Consider the following 24,369-nt stretch of genomic DNA (forward strand, 5'->3'; position numbering starts at 1 on the left):
TCAAAAGTTTTTTTTTTTTCCCTTCTCCCCCCCCTTTTTTTTTCCTCTCTCCTTTTTTTTTTTTTTTTTTTTTTTTTTTTCTGGAAGTCTCAGTCTTTTGATTGTGTGTTTCCTGAAAGCAAGACCAATCATTTCAGTTTATTCACTGGCTAAACTCTACTTGATTGGGGACAAGCACACAAACCATCCATTACGATCTGATATATTATCCAAACAATTTAGTGTATTCATGAGGTAACCTAAATGTGGAGGTTGCAAAATTACCCGTAATCAATTGAAACAGCGAGTGCGCGTCCCTCTGTGTGTCTAACAACTACATGTCTCTGTAATAAGGCAGACATTAAATCATTTTAGAGTTGTACCGTTGAGTACCTGATCACTGGGCGCTCTGGGAAGCTGGACAGTCACATTAGGACGCTGGGACTGAGGAAGCCGCTGCTTTTCCAGTGGGATAAAACCCGATCTTCCTAACTCAAGGTGCTTTACAGATCCCCACCGATCTGACCCTAAGCCGTGCAATATCCAGCATAGACTTCGTCTTCTTCTTCTTCTACTCTTCTATATTTTTTCGTTGTTGTTGTTGTTGTTTTGGTTTGGTTTTATTGCACTACATGTTTGGGAAACAAGACAAAATGGACGTTAGATGCAGTTCAGAGACTGAAGCTAACCGGGTCTCGAAGAACGGACATAAAGAGGGCAAAGAAAGCAAAGGGTCTGAAGGAAATATTTCTACTTTTTTGAAGGATCAGCAAGGGACTTTTTCTGCCTCTGCAGCTACGGAAGACTGTAATAAAAGTAAATCTAGTTCGGCTGACCCGGACTATTGCAGGAGGATCCTAGTCAGAGGTATGAGCTCGAGGTGTTTGCAGGGTGGGGAAGGTGAGCGGTGCTCACGCCGGGGGACGGGTGATTTTGTTGCTTCGCTTCGGTCCGTCCCTAGGTGCTTTGCACCTTCCTGCAGCTCCGGGGCAGGGGTGGCCCCCCCGGCCGGGCTCTGCCTGCAGCCCCGCTCCAGCCCGCCTTGCTTTCGGTCAACCTCCGCCAGCGCCTGGGGGAAAAGTTAAGCCGCGGAGGTTCCTCCCCGGCTTCGCCCCGCACCGGGCCAGCCCCGCTTTTTTTTTTTTTTTCCTCATCCCCCACCCCCCCGCCCCTGCTTTGCAGCTTTCCCGGGGTGCCCGTCCCCGAAGGGAGCCCGCCGGGGCCCGCGCTCCCCCGGAGGAGCCACGGCTCTGCCCGCCGGCCGGGCGCGCTCCTTCCGCGCCCGCGCATCCGCCGGCCGCGGCCGCGTACGGTGGCGCGGGGCTGCAGGTCCCGCCGGCTGCCGGGGCGGGCAGGAGGGGGCTCTCCGGAGGGCAGGGGCTCCCGCTTCCCCCCTCTCCCAACGCCCAGCAGAAAGGGCTATTTTTAAATAACCATCAGCCTTAAAATCAATAGAGGAATGACGAAGGGCTTTTTAATTTTATTTTTCTTATAGTTATACGTTTAGTTTTCCCCAGCCCTCGTCTCCTCTCCAGGCTAAACTAATTAAATCACTCTATTCCTACCCCCTCAAAAAAAAAAAAAAAAAAAAGCAACCAAACAACCTAAAGAAATTGAAGGCGTTTCAGTTTTATGAAGGTGCGTTTTGGGGGAGGAGGGAGAGAACCGAATCGGAACAAAATGAGTGCGAAGCAGGCCTTGTAAACAATAATTAATCCTTGCGAGACCGACTGACCTAGAGAGGGGTCAGACTAAAATGATGTGGTGGTCTCCGATTAAAAACGTACCGAGGAGGTAAAATTACGGAAAGCAAAGTTGGGAAGGCTTTAATGTAACATGAATCTGGCTCTAGCTTGACAGTCACGCTAATAAGATTTGTCCCGCTCTCCTTCGGTCGGAGCTACCAGAAAAGTGAGGTTTCTGCTGGCTGTTTGGTGCCCTGGTTTAAGGCTGTTCACCCCAACCCCTCCTGTTTGCCAAAATCCCAAAGCAGCGGCGGCGGCGAGGCTTTCCCGGGATGCTGGGTGGGCTGGAGGTGTCCCCACGGCGGGCAGGCAGCCAGCTCGGGGGAAGAGCTGCCTATGCCCAGAAAACTCCTGCCTGCCTTTTAATTATTATTATCATCATCATCATCATCATCATCATCATCATCGGAAACTTGTTCTGAAAATCTTTATTAAAAAAAAATGAGATTTTGTATTTTGAGGAGTGGTGCGCTGCGTGTGACGGCTTCCAACAAGCCCTAACCCGGAGCCCAGGGTGAACAAAGAGTAGTCCTGCGCTCCAGGCACAAAGCCCGGCCTGGGGGATCCCTCCTCAGCTTCCCAGAGGAGCCGTGGGTGAAGCCGCAGTGTCCTAACTGTCAATGCCATACATCCAAACCGATTTTTAAACGGGCTGAGGGGATTATTTCCAGAGACCTGGACCCCCATCGCTCCCTCCTTCGTCCTCTCCTGGTTTGGCTTTAATTTTTTCCTTCCTTGGCTGTAGTGGCCAGGTGCAGTGCCGCAATCTCAGGGACCCTGCACCGTCGTGACTCGGGTGTCGATCTTGAAGGCGCTGGCGACGGCTCTTTCCCTCGGAAAAATTAAAAAAAAAAAGGGGGGGTGGGGTGGGGTGGGAGGAAGAAAGGAGGGTTGCCTGCGTGTAAAGCTGCTTGCGCCTTTCTTTGCCAGATGCCAAAGGTTCAATCAGAGAGATTATTCTGCCTAAGGGGCTTGATCTGGACCGTCCCAAGCGGACCCGCACCTCCTTCACGGCCGAGCAGCTCTACCGCCTGGAGATGGAGTTCCAGCGCTGCCAGTACGTCGTGGGGCGGGAGCGCACCGAACTCGCCCGCCAGCTCAATCTCTCCGAGACTCAGGTAGCCCCCGAGGGACCAGAGCCCCGGCCACCCTGCCTTGCTCTGCCTGCGCCGCGCCGGCCCCGGGCCCCTCCGCGGGACCTGCCCGGCCCGGCCCGGGCATCCCCCCTGCGCGCCGGGCCCAAGGGTGGGCCGGCCCCGCAGCCCTGCGCGCCTCTTGCGCGCCACCGCGCAGGCCCCGGCAGCGGTCGGGCAGGGGCGCGGGCCCGCTGGAGAGGCTGGGGTCGTCCCCGAGGTGCCCACGCGTGTCCGGAAGCCGGGGAGTGCGTGGCTGAGGCTCCCCGGCGAGGGGCCGTTACGGTTACGTGCGGCCGCGGAGGGGGAGCCGCGGAGGGGGGCTGCTGGCTGCGCGGGCGCGCACACCCCCCTGGGTTGGTCCGCGCCCGCAGGGCTCTGCGCAGGGCCCGGCGGCCCGGCCCGAGCGGTCCGCGGCAGCTCCACCGCGAAGCCAACCCCCCCCCCCAGGACCGGGGCGCGCCCGCCCCCACCGGCGGCCGCGGGGAGCCGCCCTGTCCCCGCCGGGGCCCGGCGCCGGTGCCGGCTGCCCCTGGGCGCGGAGATGCGCGGCTGCGGCCGGGGAGAAGCGAGGGGAGGCCGAGCCGCCCCCAGCCCGCAGCACGGGACCACAGCCGCCAAAAACCTGGGGCGGGGGGGCTGGCACCTTCCCCCGGCGGCTGCTGGGTTAGAGCTGTTGGGTCTGAGCGCTGTTCCGAGTGCGGGGGGTGCGGGGACGGGCTGCAGCCTGGGCTCTGTTTGGAGTCCCTGTATTTCCGAGGGGGCGAATGGCTCCGCATCCTGCCGGCAGCGCGGCCGTGGGCCGGGGGCGGCCAGAGGGGCAGAACCGCGGCAGAGTGCGGGAAAGCATCTAAAAAGCCCGAACTTCTGAAAGCCGGTTTCATATTTCTGCAAAATATCACACAACAAGAAATTCCCCTGACAAGCTAATTAACTTTTTTTCTTTCCCCTTCCGGATAGGAATGACAAGTTCAATAGCTCGTAGGTTACAGAAACCGCCGTGGGTGTTTTTTGTTTTGTTTGGGATTTTTTTTGTTTGTTTGTTTTTGAGGGGCTTCCAGGATTCCTTTTTAAAGTTACGTTTTTTCAAGTGGGTGGGGAGGGGAGAGAGACTGCCCCGGAGGTGAGATTGGGAGAGAAGGGCTGTTGCGGCAGTGCCCCGGGGAGGCGGCTGGACCTGGGCGGGGGGGGGGGGCGGCCGGGCCGCGGTGCGCGGTGCTGGGGGCCGCGGTCCGTCCCGCCGCCGTGCCCGGCGCTGTGGCTGAGCTGGCTTAGAATAAAGCGGTGGGGAAAGGGCTGGATGCTGCTCCCAGGGAGCTGCTGGCGTGCAGTAAATAGGATAAAGTGAGACGGATCGGGTTAAAGATACAGTGCGATAAAACGAGCCAAGGGCTCCCTGATTCCCCTCTGCCCTCCCGGGCGTACCCCGAAGCCGGGAGCAGCCAGGTTCTGTGTATGAGGGGTCGCTTTGTGCGTTTTTAAAGCGCTCCCCGTTACCGAGCGCCTGGCGGGAGCCCCGCCGCCCTCCGCCGCAGCCGGACCCCGCCGCCCCGCCGAGCCGTGCCGGGGTCCCGGGGCGCTTGGCGGGGGCCGCCCGTTGCCCCCCCCCCCCCCCCCCCCCCCCCGCCCCGCTGACCCTGCCTCTCTCCCCGGCCTGCAGGTCAAGGTCTGGTTCCAGAACCGGCGCACGAAGCAGAAAAAGGACCAGGGCAAGGACTCCGAGCTGCGGTCGGTGGTGTCCGAGACCGCCGCCACCTGCAGCGTCCTGCGCCTGCTGGAGCAAGGCCGGCTGCTCTCCCCGCCGGGGCTGCCCGGCCTCCTGCCGCCCTGCGCCACCGGCGCCCTGGGCTCGGCGCTGCGCGGACCCGGCCTGACGGCGGGCAGCGGCACCGCGGCGGCGGCGGCGGCTCCCGGCGGCGGCTCCCCGCACCCGCCGGCCGCCAGCAGCGCGGCCGGGCCTCCCCCGCCGGCAGCGCTGCACGGAGCGGCCGCCGCCGGGCACGGGCTGTTCGGGCTGCCGGTGCCCGCGCTGCTGGGCTCGGTGGCCGGGCGGCTGTCCTCCGCGCCCCTGGCCGTGGCCGGCTCGCTGGCGGGCAACTTGCAGGAACTGTCGGCCCGCTACCTGAGCTCGTCCGCCTTCGAGCCCTACTCCCGGACCAACAATAAAGAAAGCGCTGAGAAAAAAGCACTGGACTGACTCTAAGTAACTTCCCCGTATTTATATTTATAGTCTCTATTTGTGGCGGTATTTATGGGACGGGCGGCGCGGCGGCCTGCCGCAGCCCCCTCCCTCGCCGCCGCCTGCGAGTCCCGCGGCGCGGCTCCTCCGCGGGCCGGGGCGGAGCGGAGAGGGGCCCGGGGCGGAGCGGGGCCCGGCGCCCGCGGGGCAAGGCCAGGCGGCGGCCGGGGCCGGGGCGCGGCGAGGGGCTGCGGGCGCCTCCCCGGAGCCGGGCGGGAGCGGGGCAACCCCCGCAGCTCTCCCTGCCCCGCCGGCCCGGGGGTCTGTCTATCCGTTCGGGGGAGGGGGGGTGTTTGTCTGTCTGTTCGTTTGCTTTGACGCCGCTAGGAAAGGGACGGAGAGGGCGAGCGGCCGGGGTGCGGTGCGGCCGGGCTCTTTCTGAGCGGCTTTAGCCAACGCCGAGCGAGGGAGAAGGATTCCGGGGAGGAGGATGGAGCTGCCAGGTGATGCCCGGCCGTCCCCGTCCCCACCCCGCCCCAGACTTCAGTGACTGCCAAGCACAAGGGTCTGGAGGATCCACCTGTGCCCCCCGCTCGTCCCGCACGCCCCGCACGCAGCCCCCGGAGCGCCCTGCCGCTCGCCCCCAACACCAGCCAGGGAAACACACAGCGACTTCGCTTTTTCACCTTAAACCCCGCATGTGGGAAGGGCCGGAACGGACTGCCTTGGAGATACACGGACGAGCGGGGAGACAGAAACCAGGGGCTGCAGAGATTTTGAATAAAACTGTCTCTCCCTTCGAGATAACACAACGCCCCTTTTTTTTTTTTTTTTTTTTTTTTTTTAATTTGCATTCCCACGGGCCAGTCCTGCGGACCTTATCTGCAATAGCAAATCTGCAGATAAATAATGGAAGTCGCGACTCGATTTGCATCCAGATCTGTTGCGATGGTAATTTTTCTTTTCCTTTTTTTTTTCTATTTGATTTTTCCAAATAATTTCAATATGCATCTAAATAAGAAAAAAAAATAAATCTTTAGCCTTCCTTCCTCCTAAAATAACCCTCTCGTATATCGATCATACTTCCTTTAATTCGAACGTAAAATATTAAAACCGTATCTTTTATTGTTATTTTTGTACTTTAAAATACATCTGTGTAACAATCTTTTTTTTTTTTTCCTTCATAATTCTTACTGCTATTTTCTCCACAAACATATGTATTTCACCTTCTAGTATTTCGGATCGAATATTTCCTGTTCAATTTCGGTACTTGAATTTGCCAGAAAAGGGATGCTGTACTTAGCTAGTTCTTTGGGGTAAAATAATAATCTTTACTTTGGTTTTTAAGTTTCTCTTCTTTTCTTTAAAGTTTAACACATGGCGTTTACAAACTGTATAAATACGTGCCACCAAACTGTAACCAAAAAAAAAAAATTACAAAAAGTGGAATGGTTGCTGTAGAATATAGAATTAATTATAGACACCAGAACTGGACAGAAGGAACTGGACAGAAAGAAAATAGTAATTTTATTGTAAATTATTTACTTCTGAAGTTTCTAGGCAATTAGTCGGGAAAAAATAATGGATGAATCGAGCGCTGAGCCCTTGCTACTAACTTTTGTTCTGAATGTTTTGGATATTTGGATGTTTTGTATTTATGTGGTGAGAGTGAAATATATTATATCTATATGATGACGGAATTAGGTGTATTTTCGTCTTATATTCGTAGCACCCAAATACTTAATCTAATACCTGCGCTGCCAAAAAAAATATAATCCTATCCCTAGGTAACGGTCCCCATTTTTAATTTTTTTTAATTTTATTTGTAATTTCGGAAGCGGGGGGTTGCAAAGAAAGTCCATTTCGTGGAGCGGGATCGCGTCTTCCTGGGACATTCCCGGTCCCCTCCCCGGCTCCCGCCCCCCCACCGCAGCGCCCCGCGGGCCCTATTCCCCGCCCGTGGCCGGGGCCGTGGCCTTGGCCGGGGCTGCGCGGGGAGGCAACCCGGGTGCCCGGCCTGCCCGGTGCCACCGCCGGTGCCACCGCCCGGCTCCGCCGCCCCGGCGCGGGGGTCGGCGCTCCGCACCCGCTGCCTGCGCGGGTGCCGGGCCGGTGCTTATGGATGCGCGCACGTGTGTGCAGGTCTCTATATCCGTATAACCATATATAAATATACATACTTATATGAATATATATGTGCTGGTGTGCATAAATACGGATATTTCTAAGAGCCTTCTAAACAGCTCTCGCTTCCACGCTGGTTGGCAGCAGAGCCCGAGAGCCCTTCGCTGGGAAGCTGCGTGGGGCAGAACCCACGGAATTTCAGGACCCCCCCCCGGCCCGGCTCCTCCGGGGCTGCAGGCGCGTCAAACTGCGGCTGCCCCGGCCGATCCCCCTGCAGCCCCCTGGCACCTGCCTGCCCCGGGGCTTCCCCCGGCCATGGCGCCCGGGACGACCTCCGCTGGGCTTTGCCGTGAGCTGGCCCGGCCAGGACAGGTGCTTTGCTCAGGGTTAAAAGGGAAGGATGTGGTGGCAATGGTGATTTGCTTTCTCCTTCTTCTTCTTCTTCTTCTTCTTCTTCTTCTTCTTCTTCTTCTTCTTCTTCTTCTTCTTCTTCTTCTTTTAAAGTGTGTAGAACTGATCCGGGGAAGGGCAAGCCCGGGAGAAGCAGGAGATCGCAGGTGACATTTGAAGGGGTGACATTGAAACTGCTGGTCAAGGCTGCAAAACTTCAAGGGGAGGGGAGGGGAAGCAGGCTGAAAAAGAAAAGAGCTGAGGGTGGCAAAACAGATCTGCCAGGGAGACCCGGGGGGAGAGGACAGTTTTCCTTTTCTGCCTTGACTGGGTGGAGCGCAGAGCATCACCCGCAGCCTGGACAAAGAGATGAGCCCTGGCCTGGGTTGCTTTTGCCAAGAAGGCAATCGCCAGTGCCCAAACCTTCCCCGGGCTCCCCTGCCCCGCATAGGGCCCTCCTGGGTAATGAATTTGCCCTGTCCCACAGGGACGTCCCTGCCATTGAGACGAGCCCACTTCATTGCCCAGATCTACTGCCGCACGGTGAGCCACATGGAGCACCAGCACAGAGGGGTCCAACCAGAGCTGTATCAGGTGCCTTCCTCTAAAAAGGGGATTTCTCTGCTATTCTTTTAACTGGAGAATGGTGGGGGGCCGTTCCTGTCTCCTCACACAGGTACTGTGAGGCCTTTTTCCCTGGTTGCTGGCCTGACCTGCAGTCCCAGGGCTGGAGCCGTGCTCAGTGTAAGCTCTTTGCTCCTCACCGAAGGCAATTTAAGCCAGTGCCAAGCTGAACTGCCCATGCTAAACCAGAAATCCTTATTTTACAGCTTTGCAGCCCTCAGTATACATGTGAAGAGCTAGACATTTTGGTTCTTATTACTATTATTATTAATTATTTCTGAGTATTAAAAAATAAGGATGTGCCCTGTGGTGTGAAGGCGTCTTGTCTAAGCATTGAAGTAAAATAAATACTTCAGGACATTATTCATTTTTTTCCTCCTGTTTCCTTCACGTTCCACCAGTCCTACCTCTGTACCAGAGGCTGCTTCTGGGCTGGGGTCAGAGCAAAAGCTGGAGGCTCTCTGCTCCCATGCGGGGTTACCACAGCCCCCTTCCAGTCTCTGCTTGTGACTCAGGTCAAAACCCTGGACCCCAACAGGGAGGGAGGCAATTTGTTTTTTCCTTTGAAACTTCCAGTATCTTGAATGCATGGGGTTCCTGGGTGCTAAACCCCTTTCTTTCTACAAGAGAAACAAGTAAAACATGTTAATCTGATTTCTGGAAAAGAAGAAGGGAATACCACCTGTAGCTGTGTTGCTGCATAGGACAAGTTTAAAATTATGCATATCCATATATACAGTGAGCCTGAATCAAAAAATCTGTTTATAAATAAGTCCTGTTTCTTTTTTTTTTTTTTTTTTTTTTCCTACTACACCAAAACTGTTCTGAATCTGTGTGCTGCCCAGAGACACTGCTTGCTTGTTTTCATTGAAATGCTGAATTTCATTCTGCTGGAGCAATGAACACAAACCACCCTCCTGAAGCCACTTGCAGCTGAAAGGTTTTGTTGCGTTTCATGTGGTATTGCTATTTGTGCCCATCGCTGCAGCATCTGAGCTCAAAGTGAGGAATATTTAGCTTATGCAGAAGGAGCATGTGTGAGTGTGAGGGGCGGGAACACTTAGTAGGAAAGCAAACAAACAGAATATCAATCTATCTCCAGCAAATTTTTTTTTTTTTAAATGAAATAATGAAAATATTTCTGTGGCAGGCAGACTTCCTCAAACTTTCCTTTAGCAGCAGCTACACGTAGGACTTAGGGTGAGCAGGCAATAACAAAGACTGAGGGCAGTGTGGGTTATTTCAGTTTGTTCAGCTGGACCTGAGGAATATTTTCACAGGTACACGGACAGAGTGCCTGGTCCTGTGGCTTTCAGGAAGGCAAAACTCTCAGGATCAGCTCCAGAGCACTCAGGGTGAACACAAAACAATGTTAGCTGGGTCCATGTAGGGAGAAGAGGAACTAGTCTATTTAGAGGATTTTTTCAAAAGCATTTGCCCACCCACTTAACATAGGCTCTGCTTTATTTGCTGCTCCTCCATATCCCTCATGCCAGGGATTAGTGCAGCTTCTGACCATTTTGTCTCCATTTGCAACCCTGTCATCAGCCCGAGATGCATGACCTTGTGACATGTAAAAAAGCACACGAGGTCCCTGATTAACTTTCGAGTATTTTATTTCTTTAGAGAAAAGAAAAAACACTTCAAAAGAATAACTCTTGAACAAAATCAAGTCACAGTCACTGGCAAGTGTTTAACAAAATTACCAGGGAAGCTAAAGCGGAATCCATCCATGCAATGCTGTTTATGTGGCAGCCATAATATAAACTGTGACCCTGGACCACAGCTGTGGTCCAGAGTGCTGGCTGGCAGAAGCTGACATGAAACGTTTCTGACTCAGATGTAAGAACTCTCTAAGCAGTAGTTTACTCCCCACCTTGCTGCTTCTAATAATTGCTGAGAAACTTAAGCACAGTGTTTATTGTCTTTCTAGATGTAGTTTTTACTGTTAATGCTGTTCATCTCTGTGAGTGACTGATTCTAATTTGAATGTTAAGTCTTAAATATTTCTAGTGGAGTGAGTTCCACGGTCAATCATATATAGAACAAAACCTATTATATTCTGCATATTAATTTTTGACTTTTTGTTAACATGAATAGTCCCAAGTTCTGTCATTAGAAGCAGCAGAACAGATGTTCTCCAGCTACTTTCTGCAACCACATCATTTTTAATTCTTTTACCACATTACCTCTTCTTCGTCTCCTTTCTATGTGAACAATCAAAATCCTTTCAACTTCCTTTCATGCATAGTTCTTGCAAACTGCACTTAATGTAACTGTTTGCCAAAAGGTGCTGCCTTTTCCTTCTTACTCTCCCTATGAAAAAACAAAGTAACAAATTATCAGAACCTTTTCCTCTTTGGCTATCTGCAGCCCATTCTTCTGTTTGATCTCAGCTGTTGCTGTGAACAATGGTGAAAACATCGCACCAGTAAGGATTCACACCGAATACAAACCCTTACTGGACATGGTGGTGCTGCGGTCAATGCAGTAAGACTGGATCACAGGCCTCAACTGCTGAGCTGCTGCAGCCTGAGTGAATTAAAAGTGTTTTCCATCTTTCAGCTGAAGCAGCCAGCCAAGGAACCAGATGTAGCAGAGGACAAATTAAACAGATTGATCCACACAAGCCTGGTCCACAAAGTTTGTCACAGAACAGGGTACATCTACCTGGTATAGGACCTCTTCTACAGCCCAGCAGCACATCACTGAAGATGCATGAAAAACAGACCGTGAGACCGATGGCAAACCAAAGGGAAACCGATTTTTTCAATTCTGTCCCAAAAAGATAAAATAATTAATGTTAACATGAATTTGAATAATTTCTAAGGTGGGTATCCCTTACATATTCAGTAATTCCCTTGCTTTTTCTATTAGCCTGGCTGTACAGGGATCAGCCTGGAGAAAATTTTGCAAGGGAAACCTCACTAAGTTCTTGTTCTTTTAGATTTCCTACCACAATTTTTTTGTCTTATTTTAGTGCACAGAAAAGACAAAGGGGTAGAAAGAAACTCATGCTGGCAAGCATCAAGTTAGCAAGTCAGGAGCTGTGGCTTCAAGGATTCAGACTGGATATTGGGAAGCAAGCCAGCCAGGAAACAGAGAAAGATGAGGAAGGTTACTGAGGCCACACCTGGGAAAAAGTTGAAGATAAACATGTGAAAGGTCAATTGAAAGAAATCCTTACCCTCGTTACAAAAATGCAGAAAGAGAAGCAAGCGAAGGACAAAATAATGTGTATGCAGAAGCACGGAAGGATGTCCTCGCGGCTTAGCCCCCAGCCTGATACTAAGAGCAGGAGACTAGTTCTTGTTTTTACCAGAATTTCTATCTGGTCCTAAGAACATTGTTAATCACTGGCCAGTGAGTTTCTTGCTGCTCTTCCTCTGAAATGGGAATACTGACACTCATCTAAATCTACGTAGAAGGAGGTATCAGTATATACTCCTGTTTCAACGAAGGTGAGGCAAAATCATGACCAAAAATTTAATGGCCACCACAGGCAACTCCAATCCACTGCTTGCAGTCATTCCCTCCCATTAGCCCTCATCATTCTTCCTCTCTCTCTTTTCCTGCCTGGCCTCATCAATTTAAACCTCTAAAGTATGCCTACCACTAATCTTTCTGAGGCCTCTAAATATTTTTATAAACCAAATCCTAAATGGAAGTCAGAAGTAGGCAGGAGAATAAAGTGTATGCTGCCGTACAAAGCTAAGAAGGGATAAATAGACAATCCAAGGCATCCTGAGTGCACACTCCAAGATAATCTCTATACTTCTCTGGACACAGCACTGTGAACATCCTCAAGATTATCGAGATGAATTAGTAAATAAGAACCCATTTCATCAGGTGTTGAGGGGGACTTTAATTGTGCTCAGGTTCCAAATGGGAAACTTTATACTGTGGCCACAGATGTTAAAACAACAGAGCCTTATGGAAACAGTCTTGGATTACCACGGAGTGAAACATTTTTAATGAAAGGGATTATGCTTGTTATTTCTTAATGCATTGTGTCTTCTTAGATATTCTTACTGTCATTATTATTATTTACCAGGAGAACTGATAGTTACTCCTACTTAAATGTGTTCACATGCATATTTCGTACTTTCTTCCATTGGTACAGTTCTAATATGGTCCTAGGGAAAATAGTGTGATACATGGATTAGTTGCCCTTTATTAAGTTATGAGTCTATGAAACTCATTGGGTTTGCTTCTTTCCCATTTGCCAATTCTCCTATTGCTTTTACTCGATGATATCAGATCCCTTGTCACGTAGGGTTTAAATGGTGTTTTGTAAGTAGTTGACCTCTGTAGATCATATTGATACTTCAGTCTTAGTGCAGGCCATTGGTATTCAGAATAACTTTTTCATTAGAAGAGCCAAGTGGGGAAAAATCCAGAGGAATTGATCTAAACATTTAAGCATGGAATTTACCTATTGCAAAGGGAAAGAACCATCATATAAGCGGTATTTCCAGTTCATATATTAGTTTGTGTTTCATTTCCCATTTCAGCTCCTGAAATTTCTATCCAGGATTGTGATAGTCAGACAGTGGCAAAGGTCCTCCAGGGAAGTGGCTTATATGCATGGACTTTCACAGAAGGAGGGTTCTAAGATGTATACATAAAAGAAAAAATGGCCATCTAATCAGGCACCAGAAACTTTTCTTCAGAAATCTGGAATTCCTAAGAAGTATGTTCAATGCTGAGAACAAATATGTGAAAGTTATTTGAGGGAGACTGATTAACGGGGAAAAGATGAAACTCAATAAATATGGTATTTACTTGAAATCTGTTTCAAAATAAACCACAACAACCAAGTAAAGAAGAAATATTTTCATTGTGTTGGAAGATGCCCAAATCACGCTAGTCAGAATATATCTCCTAGAAACTCTTCCCCTGAATAGGAGTTCTGAGCATGTATTTACCCTCCCTGGGGGACAGTGAGAACTGTTTCTGTGATGGGATGGTGTTACCACCTCAAAACTTCTTCATGAGCCAAACCTCGTATCCATCTGGATATAATTAGCATGAAACCTAGGTTATGAGCTTTATCTTCATCTTGTTATTTATAGCTAAGACAAATTTTCTAATGTTGTAGCTAAATGTCTGTATGCTGCTGTTGGGCGGTCAGACACATGAATCCAAGTGGAAAGATCCTGTGATGTTCCAGAGTGCCAGCTCAGCCAGTGAGGCCTCAAGGCACAGCATCTTTGACCAAGGCGATCATCTCCTTCTGCAAGAGTGCCCTAAGTGATGCTACAAAACGAAATTAACAGCAATAACACAAAGATTTGTAGGATCTCTTTACGTAAAACTGCTCATGTTCAGAGAGAAACCCGCTCCCAGTGCAAGCCCAGGCACGCCCGGGTGTGCTGCTGCAGGACCTCCCTTGCCTTGCTCCGCGGTGTGCCCGGCGAAGGCAGAGCCTGTTCCTTGGCTGGGAGCTGCCAACGCATGCGTGGCCAGCCAGGAGCACCCCGGCACGGACCTTGCCGTTCTCTCGGAGGGAGAAGCCGCTCCACGCTGGCAGGGCCCGTCCCTGCACCCACGGCAGACCGGGCCCCGTCCCGGCCCTGCACCCACGGCAGGTCGGGCCCGCCGGGGACCGCGGTAGAAGCCGGGTCCGCTCAGCACCGCGGACAGCGGCGGCCCCTCCGCGGGGCTGTCCCGGGTCGCGGCGCATCCCGGGATGCGGGCACCGGGGGACAGGCCGGGACAGGCCGGCGGCCCGGCGGCAGGGCTCGGCCAGCAGCGTTGGATGGGCTTTGGCGGACGTGATTTGAAGGCACCTCAACATGTATCTGTAAAGTAGCTCTTGAGAAAACCAAAACCAGAGGTCAGGGATGACATGCCATGTCATGAATCTCTTTAATTAGGGAAGGGAATTTAGCAAAGACAAGATTATTTCAGCTGAAGGACTCTGTTGCTGCAATACCCTTCTGCTCCCACACCGCACACCTTCATCAGGCAGCTTAGCAGCTGAACGCAGCCCTGCTTGCTACTCTCACCGTATCACCATCTTCCCTGACCTCTACAGGATCCAAATGCACACAAAACACAGTTTTCTCCTACCGCAGCCAACAGGAACAAACTCATCTCCTTGACATCACTTAAAAGAGATTTCTAAGACTTACAGATGACCAGGATCCTTATTTAGCAGCATTTACTGCTCTTTCCAGATCCATTTCTGGAAAATTTATGCTGGACAGCATCACATTAGAACAGATGCAGTGGAGCCAGAACATGCGGACCTCGGCTGGTAATCAGAGAGCTCCAGTACTAGCACCTTATCCATTTGCGTTCCCTTTTCATTCTGCTCCCAGTCTTACTTAGTGTATGCTGTAAGATTTGCAGGTCGAAACTCTTTCCTGCTATGCGTTTGCATAATTAGGCCAGTCAGTGAACATTGCTTTAATATGAATAACAATAATAAACAGCTTTTCAATCCTTGAGCATATAGTAAGTGCTGAAAACTCTACAGCCAGAAGTTCAAGCCCTTTAATGAACTGTAATGCTAGTTTATAGCTAAACCAAGATAAATGATAATTTTCTACCTATTCATTTGGTTTCACAGCCTAGAGAGCAGATACACCACTTTCTAGATGCATGTGGATACACCACCATTATAAAATACCACTGCTAGCTCCTGTGGGACTATATAAGTATTAAAATGAAAGAAAGATTTATGGAATTCACCTGTTTGAGAGCTTCCAAGAAATTTAGGATCTGGCTATGTTTATACATGTGAAGGCTTCTGTCAAGAAGAATCCTGGAAACTGCCCGTACTCCATAGCTGATTGGTGTGGGTAAGCAGGTAACACAATAAAACCCCTGCAGAGATGAAGAAGATTCTGCAATGTCCATTTATGCTGGCCAAAGCAGTGAGAATCCCAACAGCAAAGCAAATCCAGGGCAGCCATTTTGATAACAGGAAAGGAACAAATGCATAAAGTGACCTCTCCTGAAAGCTGCATCAGCACAGAGGGGTCTCCGAGGAAATATTTCTGCCTAATTACATGGCTTCCTAAAGTGGAAGATGGGAAGATGGCAAATACTGGTTCTTTCAGATCAGGATCCTGAGATGGATAAACTTTGGTGGAGAGCAGAGTCTTTTTTGCCTTGGTTGCTCTGAACTTTATTGCTTAAGATTTAAAGGCAGAGAGTAGACAAAACCTTCAGCTAGGTTTTTTTGACATTTTCATGAAGACCTATTAGATGTCCCATTGTAAGTTCTTGATGCGTATAGATCAAGGGGTCACAAGTACCAGAAGAAAGAGAAAACACAATTCAACTTGTGTAAAACAAAATTCTTACATATGATTTGCTTCTTGTCTATCAGCTTCAGATTAACAGGGCGAGGGAGTTCTGTACTTGCAGGGTATGATTTGGCAGGTGGTGTAGGCAGCACAGCGTGGGGAGTACCAAACTGTGTGTGGGTTAATATTGAGTCTATTAACTCCTGGCAGCCTGGTCTGGGATACCAACCAAATGTTTCTTGCCTTTTAATACCTCTTGCATCAGTGCTAGTAAGCAACATTTTTAGTCCTGATTAATGTCAGAATTAATCTGCTGGTGAACTCATAAAATAATGTTCTAGAACTGGCGAGTTCTGTACCACAAAACAGTGCTTGCAGGACTGGAATCCAGCTCTTTCCATAGCTAGAACTTTATAATGAGTATGGACCAATTTTCCTCTGTATTCAGGATTATTTCAAGCCCAGAACTCAGGATTCAGTTGAGATGTGCTTTAGTTCACACATGAACAATAATTTTAAAAGATGTAGAATAGATTCTACTTCTGAAACAAAGTATTCTACAGCTGACTAGTTAAAGGTCAGCTGAAACACTAGACACTGTCTGAACCAGCATGTTCACTAGATGATCACTAGTTAATGTAATATTACTTGGCCTGTGTTGCTGTGTAATAAATATTCTGCCCCATGCATGTCTGTGCACAGCGTGCTTTAGGAGAAGGAAAGGGAATAGCACAGGCAGCACCATTTTTTCATGGGTTATCCTGCAACCATATTAAAAAGAGTCAACAGTAGTATTTTCCAAAATGATGTAGAAAGAGATCTTACCTGGAAGCAAATAACTTAACAGCCTTATATGGCCAACCATTTTTTACAGGGAAAGTAAAATTTTAGAAAGAGAAGTTTGGAAATCTCTCAGTGGAGAACTTTGAGCCTGTATCATAGAGATGCATTGGAGACAGCTGAAGGAAAAACATAAGACTTCGAAGCCTTCGAGTACAAATTACCATTTAGCTAGTACTTAATACTGGACCATGATCCTGCAGCCCCATTTACCACAAATTCTTGCTGTGTGTATTTGGCAGCATAAGGCCTTTGGGGTCAGTGTGCTCGGTTTACAGTTTTGCCCTTTTGGTCTCAGAAGTAAGGAAGCATTTCAAACCTTGAGCTTCAAAAAGAATTTAAGAAATGCACAAGAGAGCCAACTTTTAAATGAACTGGAAAGATTTTATGAGGACAGAAGATCAACAAGTGACCAGGACTCCAACTGTGAAAGAAAATGTGAGAAACAGGCACCTCTTCTAGTGTGAAATTGGTCTAATTCTTGGGGCCTTTAGAGTGGCAGTATCAAACAACTGGCCAATATCGTGTACACTTTCTGCCATCTACATGGCAGCAACTCCATTACCACATTCTGTGAAGCAGTCAAATTTGCCACAGGTTTGTTTAACCCTGCATTTGAAAGTGAGGGCTGGATATGCCTTTCCTAATGCACCTGGGAAACCAGTCTGAGCATGCATCTCAGTGCAACGCACAAATAGCTCTGCAGAAAAAACCTATAGAGCCAGGAGCCATATGGAGTGGGGATGCAGATGTACCTGATCTTAAAGGGGGCTTATACGAAAGATGGGGACAGACATTTTAATAGGGCCTGTAGTGACAGGACAAAGGGTAATGGTTTTAGAAGGGGTAAGACTCAGACTAGATGTAAGGAAGAAACTTTTTACAGTGAGGGTGGTGAAACATTGGCACAGGTTGCCCAGAGAGTGGCAGATGCCCCATCCCTGGACACATTCAAGGTCAGGCTGGACTGGGCTCTGAGCAACCTGATCTGGTTGAAGATGTCCCTGCACATTGCAGGGGGGTTGGACTAGATGACCTTTAAAGGTCCCTTCCACCCCAAACTACTCTACGATTCTGTGATTGCTGGGTGGTGCATCGGTGGTCAGAGGATGGGTAAATCTCCAGACTACAGCTGCATCTTGAATGAGGGACCTACACTGACAAAGGTCCAAGTAAGCTGGTAAGTTTATGATCATCAGTATGAGGCTTGCAAAAGAGGTGAAGGCTGGCACAGTGCTTTAGATATTTAGGCATGAGATGTATTCGCTGGGTTTCACTGACAACTTCCGATAATGTCTTTTTCTAGTTTGGGGCATTTCTAGGTATAATTAATGAAACACGAGAATTTCGGCAAACCCAGACATGAACTACGCCTCACAGATCTATCATACCTTTTCATCCTGCCCTGCTTTGCACTGTCGTCTGGAGGAATGGGTGTCATGGGGCCTGGCTGCCGGCTCTGCCAGCACTCTCACTCTGTGCTTGCATTGTTAAGCCTTCAACCAAATCTGCTACTGCAAGCTACCTTGAGAGCAAAAGATGCAGTATGTAGACTAACTCCTCCTTGCCCTTGAGAAGCAACTCTTTTTAGTCCAACTGCCGTTACTGTCTCATTGACAGCATGCAAGAGGAGCATTTTGAGGGGTGTGTGTATGTCTGCGTGCTTGTGCAAGTGATTGTGTCTCTCTCTGGTGGGCAAGCCAGGTAAAACTGCTTCTCAGTAAACGTACAAACACAGAGACACAGAACCCTGTGATTCGTTAGACCACTGATCCGATGCCCCTAACAACACAAATTCCTACCAGATCCTGGCTCACAAAGCAAGTTTGATCACCCTTCTAAAGGGAGGAATCTCTGCGATGACATTGTTGAAGAAAGGAGGAACATTTTGCCGAGAAGCTGTATTTCAAGTAAAATAACCCTCCAAGGAGCATTCACTTTCAAATCAGTAACGTGCAAGTATAGCTAACTCACAAAACAGCAGCTAGTTATATAGGCAGATTTCAATGAGGCTTTTAGGAGAAACAATGGGGCTGTTTTTAAGGGCGGTTGCCCTGTTGAAGTGCATTTCTCTGAATAGATATAATGCTGTAGTGCTGAATGGATTCAATGGTGCTGCCTCAAACATGGCCAGGAGTGCCTAGAAGTGGGTGGAGGTAGAAAGAGCGGGTGGGACCCTTCTTATGGTTGACTCAGGCTGCCTTCACCAATCCTTTCTTTGCTCTGCCAGGGGCTGAGGTTTCCTTCCCCTTTCCCTCTGTGACAAGCTTCGTTCTCTGTGTGAATATTCCCCATCTGCAAATAACAGAATGAAATTTAAAAAATGAGGGTTTTAAAAATTCAAGCCTAACTTTGAACAAGAAGTCTGGGTAAGAGAAGACTCTCCTAAGGGAAGTGAGTGATATCTTGGCACCCTGGCTATTTGAAACTAGGAAGGAAAAATACATACACAGATAGAATATAATGTAGGAATCAATCCTGCCTTGGCCTCTGTAAGGAAAACAAGTGACCTTAATGATCTATTCTCTCTCTAGAGCACTCACATAGAAAGCTGCGCTTGTTCCAATTCAGCTCTGTACCCAGCATCTAACACAATGGACCTCACTCCTTGGGAAGCGCTAAGTGCTACCGCAGTACAAATAAACAAGTTCCACACAAGATGGTGAGGGCACCAGCAGCCTACAAAAAGCAGCTCTTGGGGCCACATGACGACTTGGAGTGGGGGGCTGTGCAGCAGGAGCAGGAGCACTTACTTAAGGAAATTTGCTTCCCTTATGGAAGAATACACTTCAGTTCAAAATGTATGCCTCCCTTTTGCCTTTATAAATTCCACATACACACTCCTATATACGTCAAAATAGAAACACAATGACTGCAAGCTTATGGGTGACACTACTGAACAATGCCATAAAATACAAGACATGAGACAGAAATATATAAATAGCTGCAGGCCATGATCTGCTCTCACTGTTTATGTGCAGCTCTATTAATACTAATAGGAGTTAAGTGTGCAGAATAAAGTGACAGCTATTGCCCCTCAGCTCTGCCAGCAGCTCTTAAGTACTGCCGTGGTCCACCCAGCACTTCCCTGTGCTACACACAGCTGCCTCAATCCCAATGCAAAAGCTACCGCTGGACCTCCGGAAACAGCACAACCCATATGCTCTGACCTTACGTAGTGTGTTTTAAGGTTCCTACCTTCCTTATCTGGCTATCACCTATTGTAACATGAAAGCAATGATAGTGATAGTGATAATGATAATAATAATAATAGTATAATTGTGGCGTGCTTGTGCATTTTTCAGGGTAGTGATTCTTTGGCATAAGTTTGAAATTGAAAATGGTGCTAAAAATTGGATTTGGGTGACCTGGAAAATGGCCTTGAAATTTTTCAGCTAAGAAAGCCACAGACAACATATGGCATAGAACTACCATGGCAGTCCTGTGTCCCACCCACCTCATGTTTTTGGTTTTTTTGGGGGGAGGGGATTGGTATGTTTTTTTGTCCTTTTGGCAACATTGTCCATTACCCCTCTGGCTTCAGAGAAGGCAATTACAGACCCTGAAGGAACAGCCTTCAGATAGTCTGCTTGCTCTCTAGGCAGTAAAGGAAATTACTAGTGATCCACTGAAAGTCCTGTGAAACTAATGGCACAGACTTTTGGAGGATCCATCTTCCTTTTCATTGTCCCTTTATCAACATCTTGTCCCTGCTTTTCTACGGATGCACATGGAAGGGGTGACTGGAGCTGCCTTGGACAGCTCTGCTGTGGGTGCCTCTGCGCCAGCTGGGGCCTGATGTGCACTGCAGAGCATCACTGCCCTGAGGATACAGGTTAGGGTCCACTGCCTGCAGGTGCCGGACTGTGTCTTCGAGGCTGGGAGGGACCTGCTGGATACTTGCAGTCTGGCTGGATAGGGCAGACAGTTTCCTCAGCAGTATGTGACCTTCCCAAATAATTCCCTGGTCTGTGTTTGGAATGACTTTATAGACATGGAGGGTGTGAGGGACCCTGAGGATGTCAGAAGTCATTCATTCAGCGCTGGGAAGGAAGGTCAATGAACTCTATATAAAATAGTTCTGGGGTTTGGTTTTTTTTTTATATAGCAATATATTCACAAAAAGCTGCTGGGTAGTTCTCAGGATGTGTCACTCTCTTCTTGGCTAACTTTTAAAAGCGAAGCAGCTAAACTTCTTCCAGTGGCACAGCGATGATGTTCAGCTAACCTCTCCTTCTAGCTACTTCTCTGCTTTAGTTACTTCTAGCCCACATTTTCCAAACAATTTTCCAATCTATGTTGAAATAAATTTTCAAATACAGCTCACCGAAACTCCAATCCAGCCTTCTCTGATGGCAGGAGAAAGTTTCTATCAACTTCAAATCTGTTGAATCAGGCCATCAGGAAGGAGTTACCACGAGAACTACTTGAAGCTTTTATTTCTCCTAAGGTTTAAACACAAAAATGTGTGTTCACACATGCATAAAAGAAGTATCCTTTTCTCTGTCTGCTCCATCTTAGAACAGATCACATTTGAACATTTTGCACACTTGTGTAGCCTCTCTCTGCTGCAACTAGGAATGCAAATACACAACTGATGTGCGGGATGGACGTTGCTCTGCTCCCTTGCTGGTGGTGTGCCATACTAGCCCCAGCTCAGCCCAACACTTCACAGTCCCTACAACCTTACAGAGCCCGTATTTCCATGCAAAAGCAAACAGGCACTCTCGAGGGCTTGGAATACAATTGGGGCACCACCCCCTGAAAGGATCTCAGGGACCTCAAAGGAGGGAGATGTTAAGACAAGGTAGTTGCTGCAAAATGAAAACTACAGTCAGATCTGAAAGGTAGATTTGCTTATAATCCACAATTTAAAGGAAGTGATTTCTTCCTCTTGTCCCTACTGTGATGCCCACTATGCAAGCTGGGTACTTAGGCTTGGCTCTAGAAGCAGAACTGGAAGCTTACTGTGCCTTTTGAAAGAAAATATTGGCGGGCCTGTTATATCTCTTTATTAATAGGTTTTGACTAATCCTCTATTCATTGATGTCCATTATGAGATTATACGGCTAAAATTAAGTTAGTACATACAGTATGTCTACAATGAATTCGATAATTGTGTGTTTCTAAAGGAAAAATGGTTCAATAATTATGGCTAAGATCCGCAACTGGCATCCCAGTCTTTGTTGACTGAGGAATATTGCTAAAGTGGGGAACCTTTTCTTTGCCTGTACAAGTTAAACCCCCAAACTGAGGTAGTTCTGCTCTCTTGGAAGAAACGTTAAGAAGCGTTAGCAGCATGCACAGGGCACAAACATGCATGTTGAGGAGGAATCAAAAGCTGCAAGCTGCCAACAGTGAGAAGTCTGGTGGCAGGAGCTATTCTTAGAGACTTACTAGCAGTTACGTTCATGATTTATTTCTATCAATAGAATTTGATAGATGGCGTTGGGTCAGGATGGCCAAGAAGTCTAAGGCACTGCACTCGGGCTGCAGCCTCCCTCGGAGGCGGGGGCTCAAATCCCATTTCCAACAGCTTCCTTTCTGCACGGGGTGCTTGAGTGCACCCTCAGTCTGCAGACGACACCCCGTTGAGGGTCAGTGCTGGCCTGCCGGGGGGCAGGGGGCTCTGCAGGGGGGTCTGGGCAGGCCGGGCCGATGTGCCGGGGCCACCTGCATGAGGTTCAACCAGGCTCAGTGCCGGGCCCTGCCCGTGGGTCACACCAGCCCCAGGCAGCGCTGCGGGCTGGGGCAGGGGGCTGGGAGCTGCCTGGGGGGAAAGGGCCTGGGGGGGCTGGCTGACGGCCGGCTGGGCAGGAGCCAGCAGGGTGCCCAGGGGGGCAAGGGGGCCAACAGCACCCTGGGAAGTGATTGTCCCCCTGTACTAGCTGTTGGGGAGGTGGCACCTCGAACACTGTGTTCAGTTCTGGGTCTCTCACTACAAAAGGGACATGGAGGTGCTGCAGCATGTCCAGAGCCAGGCAGCGGGGCTGGGGCAGGGTCTGAAGAACAAGTCCTGTGAAAGGTGACTGAGGGAACTGGGGGTGTTTATATGGAGAAAAGGAGGCTCAGGGGAGACTTTACAGCTCTCTACAGCCACCTGAAAGGAGGTTGTAGTGAGGTGGGGTCAGTCGCTTCTCCCAAGTAACAAGTGACAGGACAAGAGGAAATGACCTCAACTTACGTCAGGGGAGGTTTAGATTGGATATTAGGAAAAATTTCTTCACCAGAAGGGTTGGCAAGCACTGCCCAGGGTTCAGTCACCATCCCTGGAAATATTTAAAGGACATGTAGATGTGGCGCTTAGGGACAAGTTTTAGTGATGGACTTGGCATTCCTGGGTTAACAGTTGGACTCAATGATCTTAAAGGTCTTCTCCAACCTAAATGATTCTATGGTTCCATGATGCTACATATATAACCTCTTTGAGACAAGGAGCATCTATGACAGTTGTGCCCAGTTGTTGCATGTGTCACCAACAAAACCAATCTCAATTACCAGTTACTGGGAGGTTTCCTGGACCTGACACACTCTGAAAGGATTGCATCATTTTTGGACCAAATTGTGAATGCCCAGATTTTTTATTTTTTTAATTTTTTTTTTTTGTGGAGGAGAGGAGGTAGGTTAGCTGCTTTTTTACTAGGAAATACATTTATATGATGCTGAACTAGCTAAAGCACTGCTTTTTATTAACCTTAGTTTACTTTGTATCCAGGGCTTATTCTGATACAGAAGTCTTCTATACTTAAGACACGCAAGGAAGAAAATAGCATACCTAGTGTATTTATCCTGCCTGATCACCACACACATAGACAAAATCTGGCTACAAGCGCTTATATGAGGAGCTTCCAGGAGAGGCAGAATTTCAGCATAAAAATAAGCAGCTAAGTACGAAAGGGAAGTTAATCTTTCCAAGATAAGTCAATACATCATGCTTCAACTGGCTGCATTCTGTGATTGTATTGTAAATTGTAAGATTAATCTGTAAAAAAAAAGAGCTTTACAGGACACTTGTTTCTAACTAAAAGAGCTTTTTGGTTTTAAAATCTCTCCCCTTGTTTCACCAGTTTTCTAAAGTTATACCCACCCACCCCAACCGGCTGGTCCCACTCTCCCCACCTTTGTTGCTTACAGAATTAATTGCCTCCCAGGAGGCTGGCTTGCTGACATACAGAGTCACACTTGCAGTCCTTACTTAAGAAAAACTCATATTGACTCAACCCTACTTTTATAGAAATAAGGACTGCAGAACCTGGCCTTCCCTCACAGCCAGAGTGATAAGTCTGATTAAAAGGGGAATGATCAAAGGAACAGCTCCAAAGAACAAAACAAGCCAACAGCGAGAACTCCCATCCCTGCACCCTCTGTCTTTACAGGGAGTGAAACCTCATCATGCCCTCATCAAAGTCAGGGACATAACTGACTTTGACTTACAGAACCAGAAATTTAACATTTTAAATAGATTTGATATGATCTCTGCAGATGCCTGGAAGACCTGCAAGACCATCACAAGTGATTTCCCTCTCCGAGTATGATATATTGAGCTGACTCATACCACTCACATTAGCTGTGTTGCTTTATAAATCCAATCTTTCCAGCTAGTCTGGTCCCTGGCATGTATATCAGACCTGAATGGCTCTGGATTTTATTTTCTGTTCCTCCTCCTTTTATCCTTGCATTTAGCAGTAGAAACTGATAACTCCTAGAGCAAAGGATGGTTTTGCTGCAGTGTTTCTGGATGTAAAGTTGGTGGCTCTGATGAAGCATCATCTGCATTTTTCTCAGCTAAGTTCTCCCACATAATATTTTGCTTTAGTTTTGAATTTTGTGTTGGCAATGAATGGGATGCATAGCACCACCATAGAGAGAAAGTTCCCTTGGAAGAGCAGGTAAAGGCATTCCCTCCCAAACCCATACCGCCATCTGAGCGGCCAGCAAGCCCCCTGCAAAGTAGGGAAGAGCAAGCAAGCGAAGGGAGGTGTGGGCAGCCCAGGAAGCCTGCTGGTTAGGGCTCATCTGGGGTCCTGCTCTGCATGCGCTGAATGGTATTTCCCCCTCACTGAATTCCTGGGTGAGGGTGATACCTGCCTCTGCCA

The 24,369-nt window shown here is 48.7% G+C and overlaps 1 protein-coding gene across 1 annotated transcript; it reads left to right on the top strand.

Moving 5' to 3' along the window:
- The first annotated feature begins 407 nt into the window (after window positions 1-407).
- Window positions 408-5,775, top strand: VAX1 (ventral anterior homeobox 1). The gene is made up of 3 exons (XM_056352431.1): window positions 408-846; window positions 2,655-2,842; window positions 4,518-5,775. Exons 1-3 carry the CDS (start codon window positions 612-614, stop codon window positions 5,052-5,054), a joined length of 960 nt encoding a protein of 319 aa, XP_056208406.1. The 5' UTR covers window positions 408-611; the 3' UTR covers window positions 5,055-5,775.
- The last annotated feature ends 18,594 nt before the right edge of the window (window positions 5,776-24,369 follow it).

The sequence above is a fragment of the Falco biarmicus genome, chromosome 9, assembly GCF_023638135.1.
Source record: "Falco biarmicus isolate bFalBia1 chromosome 9, bFalBia1.pri, whole genome shotgun sequence".
In the NCBI taxonomy this organism is placed as follows: domain Eukaryota; kingdom Metazoa; phylum Chordata; class Aves; order Falconiformes; family Falconidae; genus Falco; species Falco biarmicus.

What these genes read in the sequence shown, in the direction of transcription:
- VAX1 (XM_056352431.1), top strand. Translation starts at nt 612, where the DNA reads ATGTTTGGGAAACAAGACAAAATGGACGTTAGATGCAGTTCAGAGACT. An exon ending in CAGGAGGATCCTAGTCAGAG is followed by an intron (nt 847 to 2,654) that starts GTATGAGCTCGA and finishes TTTCTTTGCCAG; the next exon opens with ATGCCAAAGGTTCAATCAGA. An exon ending in TCAATCTCTCCGAGACTCAG is followed by an intron (nt 2,843 to 4,517) that starts GTAGCCCCCGAG and finishes CCCGGCCTGCAG; the next exon opens with GTCAAGGTCTGGTTCCAGAA.